Source organism: Bos mutus, chromosome 13 (assembly GCF_027580195.1).
Source record: "Bos mutus isolate GX-2022 chromosome 13, NWIPB_WYAK_1.1, whole genome shotgun sequence".
NCBI classification, from domain to species: domain Eukaryota; kingdom Metazoa; phylum Chordata; class Mammalia; order Artiodactyla; family Bovidae; genus Bos; species Bos mutus.
Genome location: NC_091629.1, coordinates 39,484,214 through 39,499,826, shown reverse-complemented (window position 1 = coordinate 39,499,826; position 15,613 = coordinate 39,484,214). Strand labels below are relative to the sequence as shown.

The following is a 15,613-nucleotide window of genomic DNA, read 5'->3' as shown; positions in this document are numbered from 1 at the left end:
CCCATGAGTGCCCAGGGCAGAACCCTGCCTCAGACCTTTGCCCAGTTCTTCAGCTGCCTCTGCCAGTCTCTGCACTTGTCCTCACAAATCCCCCAGGTACCCACTATTAGGGCTGGGCTGACACAGGCGGGCCACCCAGACTGCACTCCATCCTAGGGCCTCAGGCTCACTCTCTGGAGGCATCGTTGTGCTCAGAAGCAAGGCCACCCTCCTCATCTCGGCCTCCAGGCCCCAGGGCATCAATGCCGCCCATCTGGGCCCCTTTCACTTAACATGCCCTTCTTTCAGCCCATGGGCTCAAACCCACCACTAGAATCAGTGGAAGTCTGTGGAATAAAGGAATGAAACAACAGCTCTGCAGACAGGCTCCCTGTCCACATGGCTGACGAGCCAGGTGCCCCCTCCTCTTGTCCCCCCAGCCCCATCTTCCACCCCCGTGGGAACGGCCCTGCTTATGGGCCAATTGTTTGTCTACCCGCCTCCCACCAGCCCGTGGCCGGCTCAGAGCCTGGCACACAGTAGGTGCTCAGTAAACAGCAGCTGCCAATGTGGGTGGCGCCCGCGGGGGTGGCAGCTCCTGCCTCTGGGCTCAGCTTTGTCTCTGCTCCCAGCAGTGGATCCGAGGAGAAAGGCCCCCTTGGCGGGTTTGTTTGTGGCAGGACACGACCCAATAGACTCTGTGTCTTTCTTCTCTCCTCCTCCACCCCTGCAAGGGAGCTCAGGGAGCGGCAGTTGCCAGAGATTGAAGGCAAAATTGCTTGAAAGCCTGCACTTTTATCCTCCAATTTGTAGCCATTTAGCAGGGCCGGGCTGAGGGGCAGCGCGGGCTCTGGCTGTGCGGGCAGCGCAGAGGCGCCCACTGCTGCAGAGAATGGGCTCTTTGTCCTTCTCCAGACAGCTCTGGGCTGCGAGATGACGCCCACAGACCGGGGGCCAGGCGGGTCTGCAGGGCCGCAGGGAAGGTCAGTGGCCAGCCTCACCCCAGGGCCCAGGGCTGTGAGGGCTTCCCCAGGCTCTGGCCACAGGCAGCGGGTGGCCTCTGCCGACCCTGCCTCACTTCCCCGCTCCCAGTGCTCAGCTCCCGACAGTGCCCAGGCCCAGAGCGGACCTGAGGCTTGGCCCTCCCTTGGGCCACTAAGAAGACTGTTGCCCTGCCCAGACCAGAGGGGTCTCTCTGGTGGACAGAGATCATGGAGGGGAAGGAGTACCAGCTTGATGAGAAAATGTCTAGAAGAGGAAGACTGTGGATTTTAAACATTGTGAATAGCTGTGTGCTCCTGCTGTAGTCGGAGCACTGTCTGGACCTCACTGCTGGATTCGGGAGCCACGGCACCCAGCCATAACGCTGGCACTGAGGCCACCGAGTGTCTCTCAGCCAGAGGAAGAGAGAACGTGGTCAGGACTATGGACGCTGTGCCAGCACAGCAGGGGGTGTCCGTGAGGTCAGGGCAGGGAGGGCCCTCGTGGCTGGAAAGGAGGGAAAGCTTCCTGGAGGCAGTGGCATCTAACCCACCCATGTTTATGTCACCCCTAGGTTGAGCTGGTCTTGCCCTCTTTCCAAGTGGGCTCTGGGCAGCTGGGCCAATGTCTGACCCTCTGTGGAGCCCAATGGGCTCAGGCTCACCCAGCACCGTCTCCTTCTCCCTGTCCCCGTCCATCACACTCAGTCCCGCCTCCAGGCCGTGGCCGGGAAGCCAGTCTACCAGAGATGCCTCCCTGCCTTGGGCCGTCGTCCTCTTGAGCTCGGCTCCAGCCCCCACACCCCTGAAAGCTCCCCATGGCTGAGAACAGTGCAAACCCCTGTCCTGGGACAAGCAGGCTGCAGCAGGTGGGGGCTGTGCCATCTGTTTTCAAGCCTGAAGTGAGAGAGAGTGGCGGGCGGGGCACTGCTGGGGCACCGTGTCCCATACTGGGGTTAAACCCTCGTATGACTGCTGACTTCTCTCCCCATCACAGTGCCCCCTCCCCCACTTGAAGAGACACTGAGGCCAGGGGGAGGGGCAGGCCTGCCTCTCATGCCTGCCTGGGTGCTCCTGTGTCCCCGTGGGTTCCAAGTAATGCTCGGCCACCCCCATGAAGTCCTCAGGAATCAGCACCAATAAAAAAATACACTTTACTGTGTGGACTTCAGGGTCTGCAGGGGCAGCACGGCAGGTGTGCGGGGAGCAGAGCATGCAGAGCGCCAGCCAGTGCATGGGATGCGGCAAAGCGGCCCCTCTGCTGGGCTTGGCACCTGGCCCCTGGGCTCCTCCGACTGCCCTGAGAGGACTCTCGGGGCTCGGCTGTTTCCCTCTCCCCAACCAGGAAACTCTGGTTGAGCAGATGGAGTGGGAGGGACAGCCTTCTGGACAATTGGGTGTCTGGGGTTCCGGCCACCCTTAGAGCCTCCAGTCGGGGCCCAGTACCCGAGCTGGGGGTGGGGTGGGCAGAGAAGCTGGCTCGGCTCAGCCAGAAGCGGCACACACAAGGAAGGAGGGCGTGGGAGCCCACACCTGCCAATCCAGCCCCGAGCTCCTCAGCAGTTTTGTCTCTTTTGATTAAACATCTAAGGAACATCGAGTTCATGGACGTGTTTTCTTCTTCTCCGTCTTCCTGAAACACCCAGAATGGAGATGCAGAGACCTGCCGCGAGCAAGGTTCCTGGGGAGCACCTGGCACTTTGGGAGCAGATAAAGTTGGAGGGAGGAGGGATGAAGGACCAGGTCCGGCCACAAGCAGGGGACGGACAGCAGCAAAGCCAGCAGCCAGGGCTTGTCTGGGACAGGGCAGGTGTGCAGGCGTGTGCAGGTGTGTGCACGTGCAGGGGCCGTGCGCTGGCCCCAGAGGCCTGGAGCGCACGCCAAGCACTTGCTTTGGGAAGGACACTGAGCAGTAATTGTGAAAAGCAAGGACACGACCGGCCATCACACTGTCCGTGGGGGTGGACAGAGTGGCTGGGAGCCCTGGATTGTCCCTCCTGGGCTACAGCAGGACTTGGGTGGCATCGTTCTGGCTCACACAGCAGGGGCCCTTCCAGCCGCCTACCAGGCTGCCTCCACTGCCAGTGGATGGTCTGAGAGGCTGCCATGGCATTTAGGGTGGGCCAGAGACAAGGCAGAGCACACGCCTGCAGGGCGGCCAGGTGGACGTGAAGGCCCAGCTGCCCAGGAACCCAGGGCCTCGAGGGGGTGGCAGTGGCCTCAAGCATCCTGTGCCGTGGAAGGCCAGCTCACTTCCAGCAGTGCTCCAGGGAGCTGTGGGGCTGGATCTTGAGCTTCTGGGGGCAGAGCAGCTTGGTGAAGGCCCGGCGGAAGCTATAGTGGCACAGCGGGTAGAGGACGGGGTTGACGGCCGAGTTGGCCCACAGCAGCCAGAAAGACGTCTCGTACCAGTAGTCGGGGATGCAGTGGCCATGGCAGGCGGCCCGAATGATCATCAGGAGTGTGTAGGGGGCCCAGCAGAGCCCAAAGATGCTCACGATGACGGCCAGTGACTTGGCTACCTTCTTGTCCCGTGAAAGCCGAAAGCGCTGAGTGATGCTCTGGGACACCATCTTCATGCGCTTCTCGAGGGACGCTGAGGACGCGGATGGCTTGGAGCCGCGCTTGAGTGAGCGAGGCCTCTCGGTGCCCCTTGAGGAGCTGCCGGAGCTGGAGGTGGGCGAGGCCGCGGCACCCCCACCGCTACCACCCCCGAGGGCCACCTCCCCTGGCTCAGGGCCTGGGGTCACCTCGCTGACCCCCACCCCGTACCTGTGCAGCGGCACGGCCTCCCCGCACCCTTTCTGCCAGCATCCCCAGCAGCTGGGTGCGGCAGGCGGTGGAGAGGGCTGGGCCTCCGGTGGAAGCTCGGTGGTGGCTGCCTCGCGCACTCCATCCAGCCGGACACGGGTGCGCCTCTGGATGTTCAGGTAGATGCTGAGGTTGAAGAAGGTGACACTGAGGAAAGGGGTGAAGAACTCGAGGGTGGAGGCCGTGATGAGGAAGTACCAGTTGTAGAAGAACTCGGCGTAGCAGTGGCCCTCGGGGATGGAGCTGCCGCCAGACAGGTACTCCCAACTGAGGATGGCGGGTCCATAGAGCAGGAAGGCCAGCACCCACACCAGCACCATCTTCTGCACCGCCCGCCGCGTGTCACCCTGCTGGGCCCGGTAAGAGACCTGCAGCAGGACACGCTGGGTCAGGAGGCAAGGGGACTGAGCCCAGGGCACAGTGCCGCCCAGAGCTCTGGGCAGCCTCCAGGCTTCTGTGCAGGGCTCTCCTCAGCAAAGATGCCTTCCCTTATCCTCCATGAACCCCCGGTAGGCTGAGGCCTGTGACTCTCCCATGGGCTCAGAACCGCCCCTCAGAATCCTAATATTGTGCCAGGCTGCCTGTCAGCTGTGTGCTCCCCAGGAGTCACGTCACTGTCCAGTCCTTTGAGGACCTGCCGTGTGCCCTGCTCTGTGCTCGGCATCTTTGATATCATCTCATTTAATCTTCATGGCTGCTCCACCCTGGCCCCCACATTCTTGATGGCTCAGGTCAGGCAGGAAAGACCACAGGGGGAGGGGCTCCACAGGCAGAGCTGACTCCAAACCCACGCTCTCTGCACCCTGACCCGCTGCCTCCCTAGACTAGGACAGACACAGCCCCAGCAGAGGGAGCCTGGCAGAGCCGTCAGAGGAGATGGCACCAGACTGACCTCTGCTGCAGTGCTGCAGCCAGCCCTGTGCCTGCGTGACTCCGACATGGGAAGTGTGGGCAGTCCAGGGTCCCTAAGTGTGGCCTCTCACACCCAGGGCAGCTCGTGGAGCCTGTCTTTCTGAGGCACACACACACCCGTGGGGAGGTTCTACCAAGGGCCCTTGGCCCCACATAGTCCCTTAGTTCCAGGGACTTTGGACCTGCTCCAGGGTGGAGGCTGGAGTGACCCCATCCTTCAGGTCCACACGGCCCCTTCTGCCCAAACCAGGACCAGTCCTACTGGCAGCAGACGGCTACTGAGCAGGCAGGTGGCTACAGAGTGCCTGAGGTGAGCAGACCCCAAGCCCACCCAGCACCGCCCATTCAGAAGTGGCCGTACCCCCTGCCTGGTGCGTCTCCTGGCCGCCTCTGGACACCCTGCCCCCTGAGAGCGAACATGGGCACCCATATCCCAGACTCACGGCTCGGGTGACCGACAGGAAGCGGTCATAGCTGATGAGCACGATATTGAAGACAGAGGAGGTGCAGAGCAGGTAGTCCACCACCAACCACAGCTTGCAGAGGCCCCGGCCGAAGGGCCAGCGACCGGTCAGCACATAGGGCACATACAGTGGGATGCAGAACGCCCCTGTGGGAGAGGAGGGCCATGGCTGGGCAGGGGCCTGGGGTCAGACCCCCCACAGCAGGACATGGGGTCACATAATGGGCCCCTTTCTGGGACCAGCAATCCACCCTCCGCCTCCTTCCTAGGCATGCTCTGAGCCCTGCACCTGGCCTCCAACCCTTGCCCCACTTCCAGCCCCACTGTGTTCCTGGACTTGGGAGCAGGAAAAAGCTCCAGCGGTAGGGCCCACTGGGCACAAGGAGACCCAAAGCGTCATTCCTGGCCTTTTGCTAGTCCTCCCAGTGCCTGAAGGAAGGAAAGAGAATTTCCTTCCTCTCTGCCCCGCTGCACCCCAGCTCCTATCTTGGCCTTTGGGCAGCTCCTCCTCATCAGCTCAGAAGCCGGGAAAACATTTCTCCGGACTCAAAGGGCACTTGACTGCTGCCATGCGGGCGGCTCCCACCGCCAAGCACCGCTCTGAGCAGCTGGCAGACGCTCCTCTCAGCCCCAACAGGTGTCTGGCGCTCCGGCCCCCTCCTTGCGCCCCGCCCCCCCTCCAGCCGGCAGCAGCGCACGGACACGTGAGAGCGCGCTCTTCAGAGCATCTCCCCAACCCCCCCTTCCCCGCGGCCTCCTCCCCCAACACGGCTCTAAAAATCTCCCTTCCACGTCCCCTCCCCCCAGCCTCCCCCCAGCGCCCTCCCCGCGTCCTGAGTCCGCTGCAGCCTTTGTTTGGCTACGGCGCAAGAGCCCGCGCTGCACCGTGGCCTCAGCGCCTTGCGCCTTGCTGAGCGCCCGCTCTTTCGGACCCCTTCCCCGGGGACGTCCTTCCCCAGCCCGAGTCCCGGGCCCGGGAGGCAAGGAACTTCCCCTGTGCCCACCTCCCCAAAGTCCTGGACACACCCTACCCAGGCCTGGCTTCCTAGCGGGGTGTGTCCCCGAGGAAAAGCACCCTAGGTCCACGTTCCAATCCCCGCTGACCCGACCCGGCTGGGCGCCCCTGACTCTGGAGGGGGCTGGGGGCTTTACCCACGAGGAAGTCGGAGATGGCGAGGTTGAGCAGAAAGAAGTTGTTTTGCGTGCGGAGGCTCGAATCCGCCACGAAGGCGAGCATGACCAGCGCGTTGCCCAGCACCGTGGCCACGATGAGCAGCGCCATGAGCGCCGCCAACACCGCGGTCCAGGCGGCGGAGAAGCCGCGCGCCCCGCCCGCCGCCGCCGCCGCCGCCTCGCCCGCCAGCGCCCCCGACGCGTTCAGCGGCCCGTCGGGCGGTGAGCGCTCCATGGCCCGGCCGGCTCACGGGACGCGGGGGCGCGGGGCAGGGTGCGGACCGCCGGCCGGGCGGCCAGGAGTGGCCCCGGTCCGGGAGCCTGGTCTTTGCGGGCTCTCGGCCCGGCTGGGTTCCCCGTTGGGTGCCCGGCGCATGGTCCGCGGGCGCCGAGACGGGGGTCGGGGCGGGCCGCGCCCAGGGAGCCCGGCCCGGAATCTGAGCCGAACCGGCCCAGCGGCACGACCGTTGCAGCCCGAGCGGACCCGGGGCGGAGCTGGAGCCGGAGCCGCTGCTTGAGCGTCCGTGCGCCCGGAGTGCCGCGCGCAGCAGAGTGAGCCCCGCGCCCAGCCCGCGGCCCCCGGCGCCCCGCGCAGCACCCCCGCCATTGGCTGCCGCCCTCGCCCCGCCCCCGCCCCGCCCGGCGCCGGCAGCACCACGGACAGCGCCGCGTGCCCGCCGGGCCGCCGGAGCCCCAGCTCGAGTGCGCACGCCGGCTGGCGAAGAGCCTGGCACGGCGGGCGCCCGAGCTAGGGGCTCGCCTGCGATCAACCGCCCGCGCACACAGGAGCCAATCTCTGGGCCGCTTGACCTGCCCCGTGTCCTTTGTCCCAGTGACCCCTGGCTGGCTCTCATCGGGATCTGGGGCGCCTGAGGGGGTCCGGAGTGGGAGTGAGGGGAAACTCCTGCATCCGCGCTCAGGGGAACTTGCCCCCACGGGACCCCCTCCTCGTTTCACCCTTCGAGCAAGCAAGACTCCGAGAAAGGAATCTCCCGAGGAGAAAGGATGGGAGGGGTCTCCTATAGCCGGTGCCCTGGTCAGGGGTTTGCTCCACCCCCCATATGCGTGGGACTTTGGGTCTCACTTTCCCTTGGGCAGGACCCAGGGCAGGGTCCAGGGTGACCTGCAAGGCGCAGACAGATGTGGAGTTACATAAGGGAAGATGGGGAACCAGCGAACCCAGCCGGGAAGGCAGCGTGCCCACCCTGAGCTCAGGGGGCCGTAGGCTGGGGGAAAGCGACCGTCGGCCTGGCACCCAGCCTCGGGGTCCCCCGGTGGACAGCGCGGTGGGGAGGTCGCTGATGCGGGGACAGACGAGGTCACTGCGCTCCAGGCGCAGCTAAGGCGGCGCGCTGCGTTAGCGCCTGCGGGAGGGACTGGGGGGAGAGCGGCAGGAGGGAGCGCCCCCTCCCCCAGGCACAAGCGCTCAGATAGACAGGGTCAAGGACGAGACACACACAGCGAGACAGACAGACACGCCCGTAGGCAGACACACAGACACCCACAGACCAGGGAAACAGCCACCCAGCGTCAGGCTGGGGACCCACGAACGGCAGTTAGACACACACACATCAGACAGCAGACAGCGAGGGAACACAGCCCGAGGGAGAGGGAAGCAGCGACTCCGCTCAGTCGCCAGCGGCGCACATCCGCGGAAGCCTCAGAACAGAAAGGCGCGTCTGCGCATGGGGGTAGGGACGGGAGGCTGGGGGAGGGGCTGCAGAGGGACCCCAGATGCTGGCACTCACAGGCACCCCCACACTTACATCAGCTTCCTGGTCAAGCTGGGACATATCCCTCCTCTAGCCCTGAGGTGCTTTAGAAAGTTTGGGGAGGGAGGGGTGCTGGGCTCCCTGTCCCCCTCCCCAGGGCTGACTGCAGGGAGGAGACCCCAGCCCCTCACCCCAGCCCCAGAGGATGCGTGATGATTCTATGGCATCTTGCAGCTTATGCTGGGGGAGAGCTGTTGAGACTCCAGCTCACCACCCCGCACCCAAGCCCTCTCTCAGTACCTCCCCACTACCAGCAGTCTTTCCCCTCTTACAGGCTCCCTCAGCTCCCCTTGACTGCACCCCGACTTTCATGGTGGACCAGCCTGCACCAGGAACAAGCACCAGCTGGTGGGTAGACAAGCCAAGGCAGAGAGCTCATAGAGTGGGCAGCCAGGCACTCCCACCGTTTAAGCCTTCCCGCGTCACTGGTGCTGGGTGAGGACCTCACGTCCCTGTGCTCAGCCACGGGCATCCCAGGGCCGGCTCTGGCTAGTCGTGCTTTGTGGGCACACCTCCACCCCCTCCCCAGGTCTCCGGAGATGGAGTTGGATGGGGGTTTGGAGAGGGGCTCTGGCCCTCTCCTCACTGGCTGGGAGCCTGTTCCCCAGCCTCAGCTGCTGTCCTGGGTGGAGGGCTGAGTCGAGGGGTGTCTGAGCAGAGGGCAACCCCTTTACAGTCTCAGTCAAGTTCCATATGGTGTCAGTGTTCTCCAGCTTTCCCTGGTGGTCTCATACCACAGCAGCTGGAGCAGGGATGTGATGGGGGGAGGGTGGACTCAGCTCAGACCCTGGCACTGGAGACCCAGCTGTGTGCCTTGGGGGAGTTACTCAGAGTGTGGAGACCTGGAAAGGAGGCCATCAGAAGCAGGAAGGCCACAGCTGGCCCAGAGGTTTGAGGTTGGCCGTGGCTGTGTGCGGTGAGCGCCCCCTATCGGCACATACACGCATGACCTCATGAGCCCCCATATTCGCCCTACAAGGCGATAGGACCAGCAGCCTGCGCAGAGCCCAGGAAGCCACCAGCCCAAGTCACACAAGAACAGAGACCCTTCTCTTAATGGCCACACTCCTGGCCCAGCCCTGAGATCAAGGCCTCTGAGGTCACCAAAGGTACCAACTCTTGGGGCCTTGACTTTGGGTGGACGGGGACCTAGAGTCCTCTGTGCTGGGTCCAACTTGGCCAAGGCAGTTTGGGATAAATGAGGAAGGTCCCCACGTGGCTGTTCACAGAGCCTCCTGCCTTGAGGTCTCTGTCCCAAGGACGGGTATTCAAACCCCAGAATGGCAAGGAACCGCCCCAAGACACCGGGAAAGGCTGGCTGAGGGTAGGAGACATAGGCCCCTCTTCTCAGCTCACCAGGATATCCTCGGAGATTATGGCCTGCAGCTTGAGTTTCTCCATTTATCAAAACAGCCAGCATTTGGGATTCAAAATGTCCAGTCCAACAAGGAAGCAATGTCCCGACCACATAAGCCCTAGATTAGAGAAATCAGACCCCCTGCAAGCCCTCACAGAGGAGAAGCCTATCCACTGACTGGCTGATTCATTCATTCATCCACCCAACAAGGTTTTAATGAAAGTGAAAGTGTTAGTCACTCAGTCGTGTCTGACTCTTTGTGATCCCATGGACTGTAGCCCACCAGGTTCCTTGTCCATGGAATTCTCCAAGCAAGAATACGGGAGTAGGTTGCCATTTCCTTCTCCATGAAAGTTGCTCAGTCGTATCTGACTCTTTGTGGCCCCATGGATTATACAGTCCATGGAATTCTCCAGGCAAGAATACTGGAGTAGGTAGCTGTTCCCTTCTCCAGGGGGTCGTCCCAACCCAGGAATTGAACCCGGGTCTCCTGTGTTGCAGGCGGATTCTTTACCAGCTGAGCTACCGGGGAAGCCCAGGTTTTACTGAGCTCCTACTAAATATCAGGGAACTTCCCTGATGGCTCAGTGGTAAAGGATCCACCTGCTGATGCAGCAGATGTGGGTTTGATCCCTCAGTTGGAAGATACCCCTGGAGAAGGAAATGGCAACCCACTCCAGTATTCTTGCCTGAAAAATCCCATAGACAAAGGAACCTGGCAGGCTACAGTCCATAGGGTTGCAAAGAGTCAGACACGACTGAGCGACTAAACAACAACATAGTATCAGAGTATCAAGCATTCTAATGGAGGGAGGGAAGCGTAACACAGCAGTTAAGCGATGAGTGTGTCAGATAGCTGGGCGTTCCAGAGAGAGAAAAGACCCCAGGCAGGGGATGGAGGGTGCCAGGACAGTGGGCTGGGGGGGGGCACTGCTGCCTCCCTGGCATTTTGAGCCCCTTGGACCCAGGGAGCAACGGTCAGGAGGAGGACTTTCGGTTCTGTTAGGGCTAATTGGCCCCAGTCGGCAGGGGGAGGTGGTGCTGCTGGTACACAGAGTGGCTGGGAGATATGCGGGATCAGGGCCCTCCTGGCACTGTGGTAACTCTCACAGGAAGACCTCTGAGAACTGCAGAGGTTACAGCGAGGAGGTTGTGGACTGGAGAGTGGAGGCTGGAGGGGCTGAGCACCAGCTGAGGCCCGGAGACCAGCCGCGGCACAGGGCTGTCCGCCTCCCCACCACCGCACAGATGTGAGCTGCTCAGAGGCCCCTCCACAGGGATGTTGCTGAGAGGAGGGCAGGTGACGCCCCCACCGAGACCAGCCTCTTCTCGGGCATCTCCCCAACGGCCGTGGTGCAGACTTCTGTGTGTGCGGTCTCTGCTCTGGGGCTCACTGTGCTAGCCGCCCCACGCTGTCCCCAGGCAGCGGCTCTGCTTCCAACTGCCCCACTGGAAGACCTTCCTCCATGGGACCGCCTGCCCTTGGCTAGAGCCCACAGAGCCCTGCCCTGCTGCGTGGTGACACAGACCGCTAATGAGAAATAATGAGGACAGTGGAGCTGCCAGCGACCCGCTGCGGGCAACTGTCCTATTCTCCAGCCAGGGCGCATTTGCCAGGGTGCTTGTCAGCACTCTGGGGCCGAGTGCTGTGACTCCTCTTCACTTTCACTCATTCTGCAGAAGCTCATCTGAATATGGGAATGCAGATTTTTCTGTTTTTGCTCCATGTCTTCCTTTTTTTTCTCTCTCTCTCTCCTGGTGACATTCTGAGCCAGCTCTGGCTGCGTCCTGATGAGCTCAGGGCCCGGGTGTGATCAGGATGGCTCCTGAGGCCACCGCTTTGAAAGAAAAGCTGAATTTTCTGTCTTCGGGGACAAGACTGAACTGGGCCCAGGGCCCTGATGGCAGGAAGGAGGAGAGGACAGGAGAACGAGGATATAGTTGTGGTTTGGCTGCAAATGACACAAATCAACTCAAAAAAGCCTAAGGAAAAGGCATATTTATTGTTGGCCAAGGCTGAAAAGTCCAGGGACTGGGCTTCAGACAGAGCTGCATCCAGGAGCTCAAATACTGACTTCTGTTTTTCCCCTGTGTTCACCTCATTCCCAGGAGTGAGTGTTCCCCTGAGATCTCTTCCCTGCAACTCCAGGCTGCTCTCCTGTGCTCTCGTCTACTCCCCTGAAGGAAGATGGGGTGACAACAGAGCCCCATAATTAGCCCCATTGGCTTGGCATGGATAGTATTGGTGGCCAGCTGCGGCAGCATGGTTTGCGTTTACAGCGACATAGTCAATGACACTGGAACCCCACCCCTGGCGGTCGTCCCCTGTGGGTCCCATGTGCCTCCACCACTTCCCCAGACAGCACCTTTGTTGGCAGTGCCCAGGGAGCCCATGCCTGGTCCTGGGTGAACAGCGGACCTGGACACTGAGAGCCCAGTGGGAGACCCCTGAGATGAAGTTCATGAATGGGGGTTAGTTGAGGTAGCTGGGCCAGGGAATGCAGCGATGGCTCTCCCTGGGCATCTGTGTCTTCTTGTGCCTGGTTGCTGTGAGTGCAGAATCCTGGGCAAGAGTGAGGTGAGAGGGTGAGGGGAGTGAGGCAAGGGACTGAGGGAGGAGGGGAAGCTCTCTGCACAGGACTGCAGGGCCTGGGCAGGAAGGGGCTGGGGTCCTCCCCAGCGGTGGTTGCAGGAAGGAGGCTGACAGCCCTCCCGACCCTGTCTGTGCCCAGCCCTCCTGTAGCCAGTCCTGCCAGCTCAGAGGCAAGGTCTGCCATCAATGGCCCCAGAAAACAGAGCTCTGGGGCCTTGGTGTCCATGTGGTGGGAGGGGAGATAGCTCAGGCTGGAGGGAGCACAGAAAGCCCGGGGAGCTGATCGGAGCGGGGACCGGATCCTGAGTCTAAATTTTCTCACCCACTGCCCTTTCCTCCTACAGACAGCACCCGCCCGCAGAGATGTTAGCACAAGAGCAGGGACCTCAGGAAGGCTCCCTGGAGAAGGTGTAATCTATGGGCATGTGAAAAGCTGCCAGGGGAGGTGCTGGGGGAGGCAGAGAGGTAGTGACGCTCTTTTCCGAGGACAAGGTGCTGTGCCTCTGGAAGTCCCTCTGGGACCCGGTCTGTGGCTCTGGATGTGCCCTCTCCCCAGGGTTGGCCGTCCAGTCTTTGCTGAGGGAGTGGATGAAACCAGCTGCATCTCTGCAGATTCTCTCAATGCACTAAAAATGCATAAATCAAGGAGAAAACAGGAAAGAAGAGCAAAGGGAGACCTTTCTCTGGGGTGCCTTCTCCAGAGCCCCGGGTGAGGCTGGATGTGGGCTGGTGTGTGGCTTCAGGAGGCCCCCAGATCCAGCTGTGGGGGCTGGTCCCAGCCTGGGATCTTCCCCTGGAGCCCCAGGAGTGTTTGATGGGGCTGCCCGTGGCCCTGATCAGCAGCATCATGTGTCATTGGGACTGGGGGCCTGAGCCAAGCATAGGCCGTGCATCCCACCAAGACTCTCCAGGGCCTGCAGACCAGATCCTGATCAGACTTGGACAGTAAGTGTCAAACCCCCTGGGATCACTGAGCCAAGCCAGGGTGGACAGGCTGCTCTGATGAGGGGCTGTGGCAGTGGGTGAGTATAGGCCCACGTGTGTAAGCAGTAGGGGATGCCCAGCTCTGCCCAGCCTGACCCCCAGATCCTCTCCCACACTGCAGCTGCACCCCAACCCCAAAGCTTCCTGCTGTGGTCTCAGCCCCGCAGTCTTGAGTGTGAGGCAAGGGCTGGGGGTGGGCGCTGAGCCACAGCTTTGTCTGGACGTCTGGCTGGCTGCCATCTGCCTGCCCCCGGAGGCCCTGCCCCGGCAGAGGATGTCCCTGTGCTGCACCCTGTGCCCAGCAGCACCACTGTCACAGCAGGCCAGAGCCCAAAGGCATCATCCTGACTGACCTTACTCTGACTTGCTTGCCCTGCTGGGTTCCTGCCCCAGTCTGGGCCTCTCCTGGGGTGACCAGATGGGGTGGCCCTGGTGACAATGCTGATGAGATGACCTGGGCCAGGTGACCCCAGTCCATTCTGCAGCCCCATGCCTGGGGTTGAGGCTGGGCACGCTGGGCTGGGGCAGCACACCCGTTCATGGGCCAGCGAAGCACTCCCCATGGATGGTCACAGTGAGGGTAGGGTAGTTGGTCTGGGGCAGGGGGCTGGGTGGCCGCTGGGCTGGGCATTTTGGGATCACGGGGATCTGACTCCCATGCAGGCACCACCTGCCTGGCTACTGCCCTACTCTGCTCTGGGGTTGAGGCTGAGAGGCCGACGGCCCCCTCCCCAGAACCCGTCAGGAGCCCTCAGGCCCTGCCCTGGAACCACAGGCCACCTCCTTCTCTTCCTAGCATAGGCACCCCTGCCCGCCACACCGCCTTCCCCTCCCAGAAGCCCCCAGGGTTACTCTAGGTCTCCCCATCTGGCCTGACTGCTGTGTACTGGGGTGCAGAGAGCATGTGTGTATGTGTGTGCATGCGTGTGTGGGTATGTCATGCAAGAGTGGTGTGAGCCCCAGGCACACGCACAGTGCCCTGACCCTACGGGGGATGGGGGGGGCAGGAAGCCCTGGGTCTCTCTTCCTCACAAGGCAGCCTTCAGGGGATTCAGAAGACGAGGCCTACTTTGGGAGCTGCTTCCTGCAGGAGACAAGCCCAGTCCCGGAGCCGCACCTCTGTTTACTCCCTGAATCCCCGGTGCTCCGGCAGCCCTTTGGGGAACCTGTGCCTGTCAGGAAAATAACTGACCGAGCGGCTCAGTGCTGGAGGGTACAGTTAATGAAGATGTCCCCTGAGTCCTCGAGGAGGTGTATACACATGTGTCTGTATGTGTGTGTAAGTACATTTGTGTACACCTGTGTGTGTCTGTGACTATATATGTGTATGTGTCTCTGTACACATGTGTCTGGGTGCTTTTCAGTGTGATGTGTGCATGGGGGCCTGGCTGTGTGTCTATGAGTCAGTGTATGTGTCTGAGCACACACGTGCATAGGTGTGTGTCTGTGGGTGTGTTTCTGACTCCAGCGGGGGTGGGGCTCCTCCATCCCACCCTGTAGGGACAGGCCAGAGAAGTGTCCCCTTCCCTCCACAGTGATTCTGACGTGGGACCAGGTCCTGGACCAGGGTAGGGGTCATGGGGTCAAGAGATTGCTCCAGAATCAGCCCCCTCCCCTAGCCTGGGCACAAGTCTCAGTTGCTCATTGGCTACACACACACGCACACAGACACACAAACACACACTTCTGCACACACTCACCCACAGCTAGAGATTGCAACATAGAAACAAGTGGACAGCCTCTACCAGGGCCGGAGTTGGGGGTGGGGAGTGAGCTCAGCAGACACAGGGGCCGGGGGATCACAGGCTGGGGTTCCGGGATCAGCACCTTGCAGGTCTTGCCCTGGGAGCTGGGGGCCTTTGCTCAGAAGCCATTGGCTTTTCTTAGGCTCGGCTGGCCAGTGGCTGCGCTGGGAGGCTGGCCTGACTTGGGCCACGAATGGAAAGTGGCCATGTTGGGCTGTGACTCAGAACCACAAAGTCCTAGCCCCCGACCAGAGCCTTGCTCTCTGTAGGGGCACAGTGGGACCACCTGCGCCCTCCCCACAGCCCTGGGTGCTGGTTACCCCAGTGGGACCCCTGCCTACTGTCCCAGTCCCTGCCCACCTTCCCACCTCTGCCCACTCCCTCACACTCCTCCCGACTCCCTCACACCCCTGCCCCCTCTCGCACGCCCCTGGCAGACCTCAGTTTGGGTCCACCTTTTCCTGGCATTGCATAATCCTCTCACATTTTCTAAATTTGACCAGCTGATTCATGCAGAGCTGGAAATGTTCATGTAACAAGTAGCTAAGTTCACTGGAAGGCTCTTCACTGGGAAGCCCAGATGGACAGACCCAGATGGACAGAGGTCTCCCTGACATGCATGGAGAAGTGGGCGGGGAAATCTTGGCTCAATAGGGCATGCATCTGATGGTTCTTTGGTGGTGGGCCTCCTTCAGGCCTGGCTGGATCCAGGAGCACAGCGACTTGTGAGCCTGTGTCTCCCAGCCCAGCTCTCCCCTTGGTGTGGCCCCTCCAGGCTGACATCCCATCACTCACAGCCCTGGCAGCAGATGCGGGGGGCCCTTGCCCAAGACCATGGCCTGAC

General features: G+C 61.8%; 1 protein-coding gene across 1 annotated transcript; it reads right to left on the bottom strand.

Moving 5' to 3' along the window:
• Nucleotides 1-2,948: 2,948 nt before the first annotated feature.
• On the bottom strand, nt 2,949-6,553 carry HRH3 (histamine receptor H3). Its single transcript, XM_014477656.2, has 3 exons — nt 6,298-6,553; nt 5,126-5,292; nt 2,949-4,138 (listed from the first exon to the last, which is right to left on the bottom strand). The coding sequence occupies exons 1-3, from the start codon at nt 6,551-6,553 to the stop codon at nt 3,209-3,211; spliced, it is 1,353 nt and encodes a 450-aa protein (XP_014333142.2). The 3' UTR covers nt 2,949-3,208.
• Nucleotides 6,554-15,613: the final 9,060 nt, after the last annotated feature.

Coding starts and splice junctions, on each gene's coding strand:
- HRH3 (XM_014477656.2), bottom strand. CDS start 6,553: ATGGAGCGCTCACCGCCCGACGGGCCGCTGAACGCGTCGGGGGCGCTG. Junction 5,293..6,297: donor CATCTCCGACTTCCTCGTGG/GTAAAGCCCCCA, acceptor CCTCTCCCACAG/GGGCGTTCTGCATCCCACTG. Junction 4,139..5,125: donor TCCTGTCGGTCACCCGAGCC/GTGAGTCTGGGA, acceptor GTCCTGCTGCAG/GTCTCTTACCGGGCCCAGCA.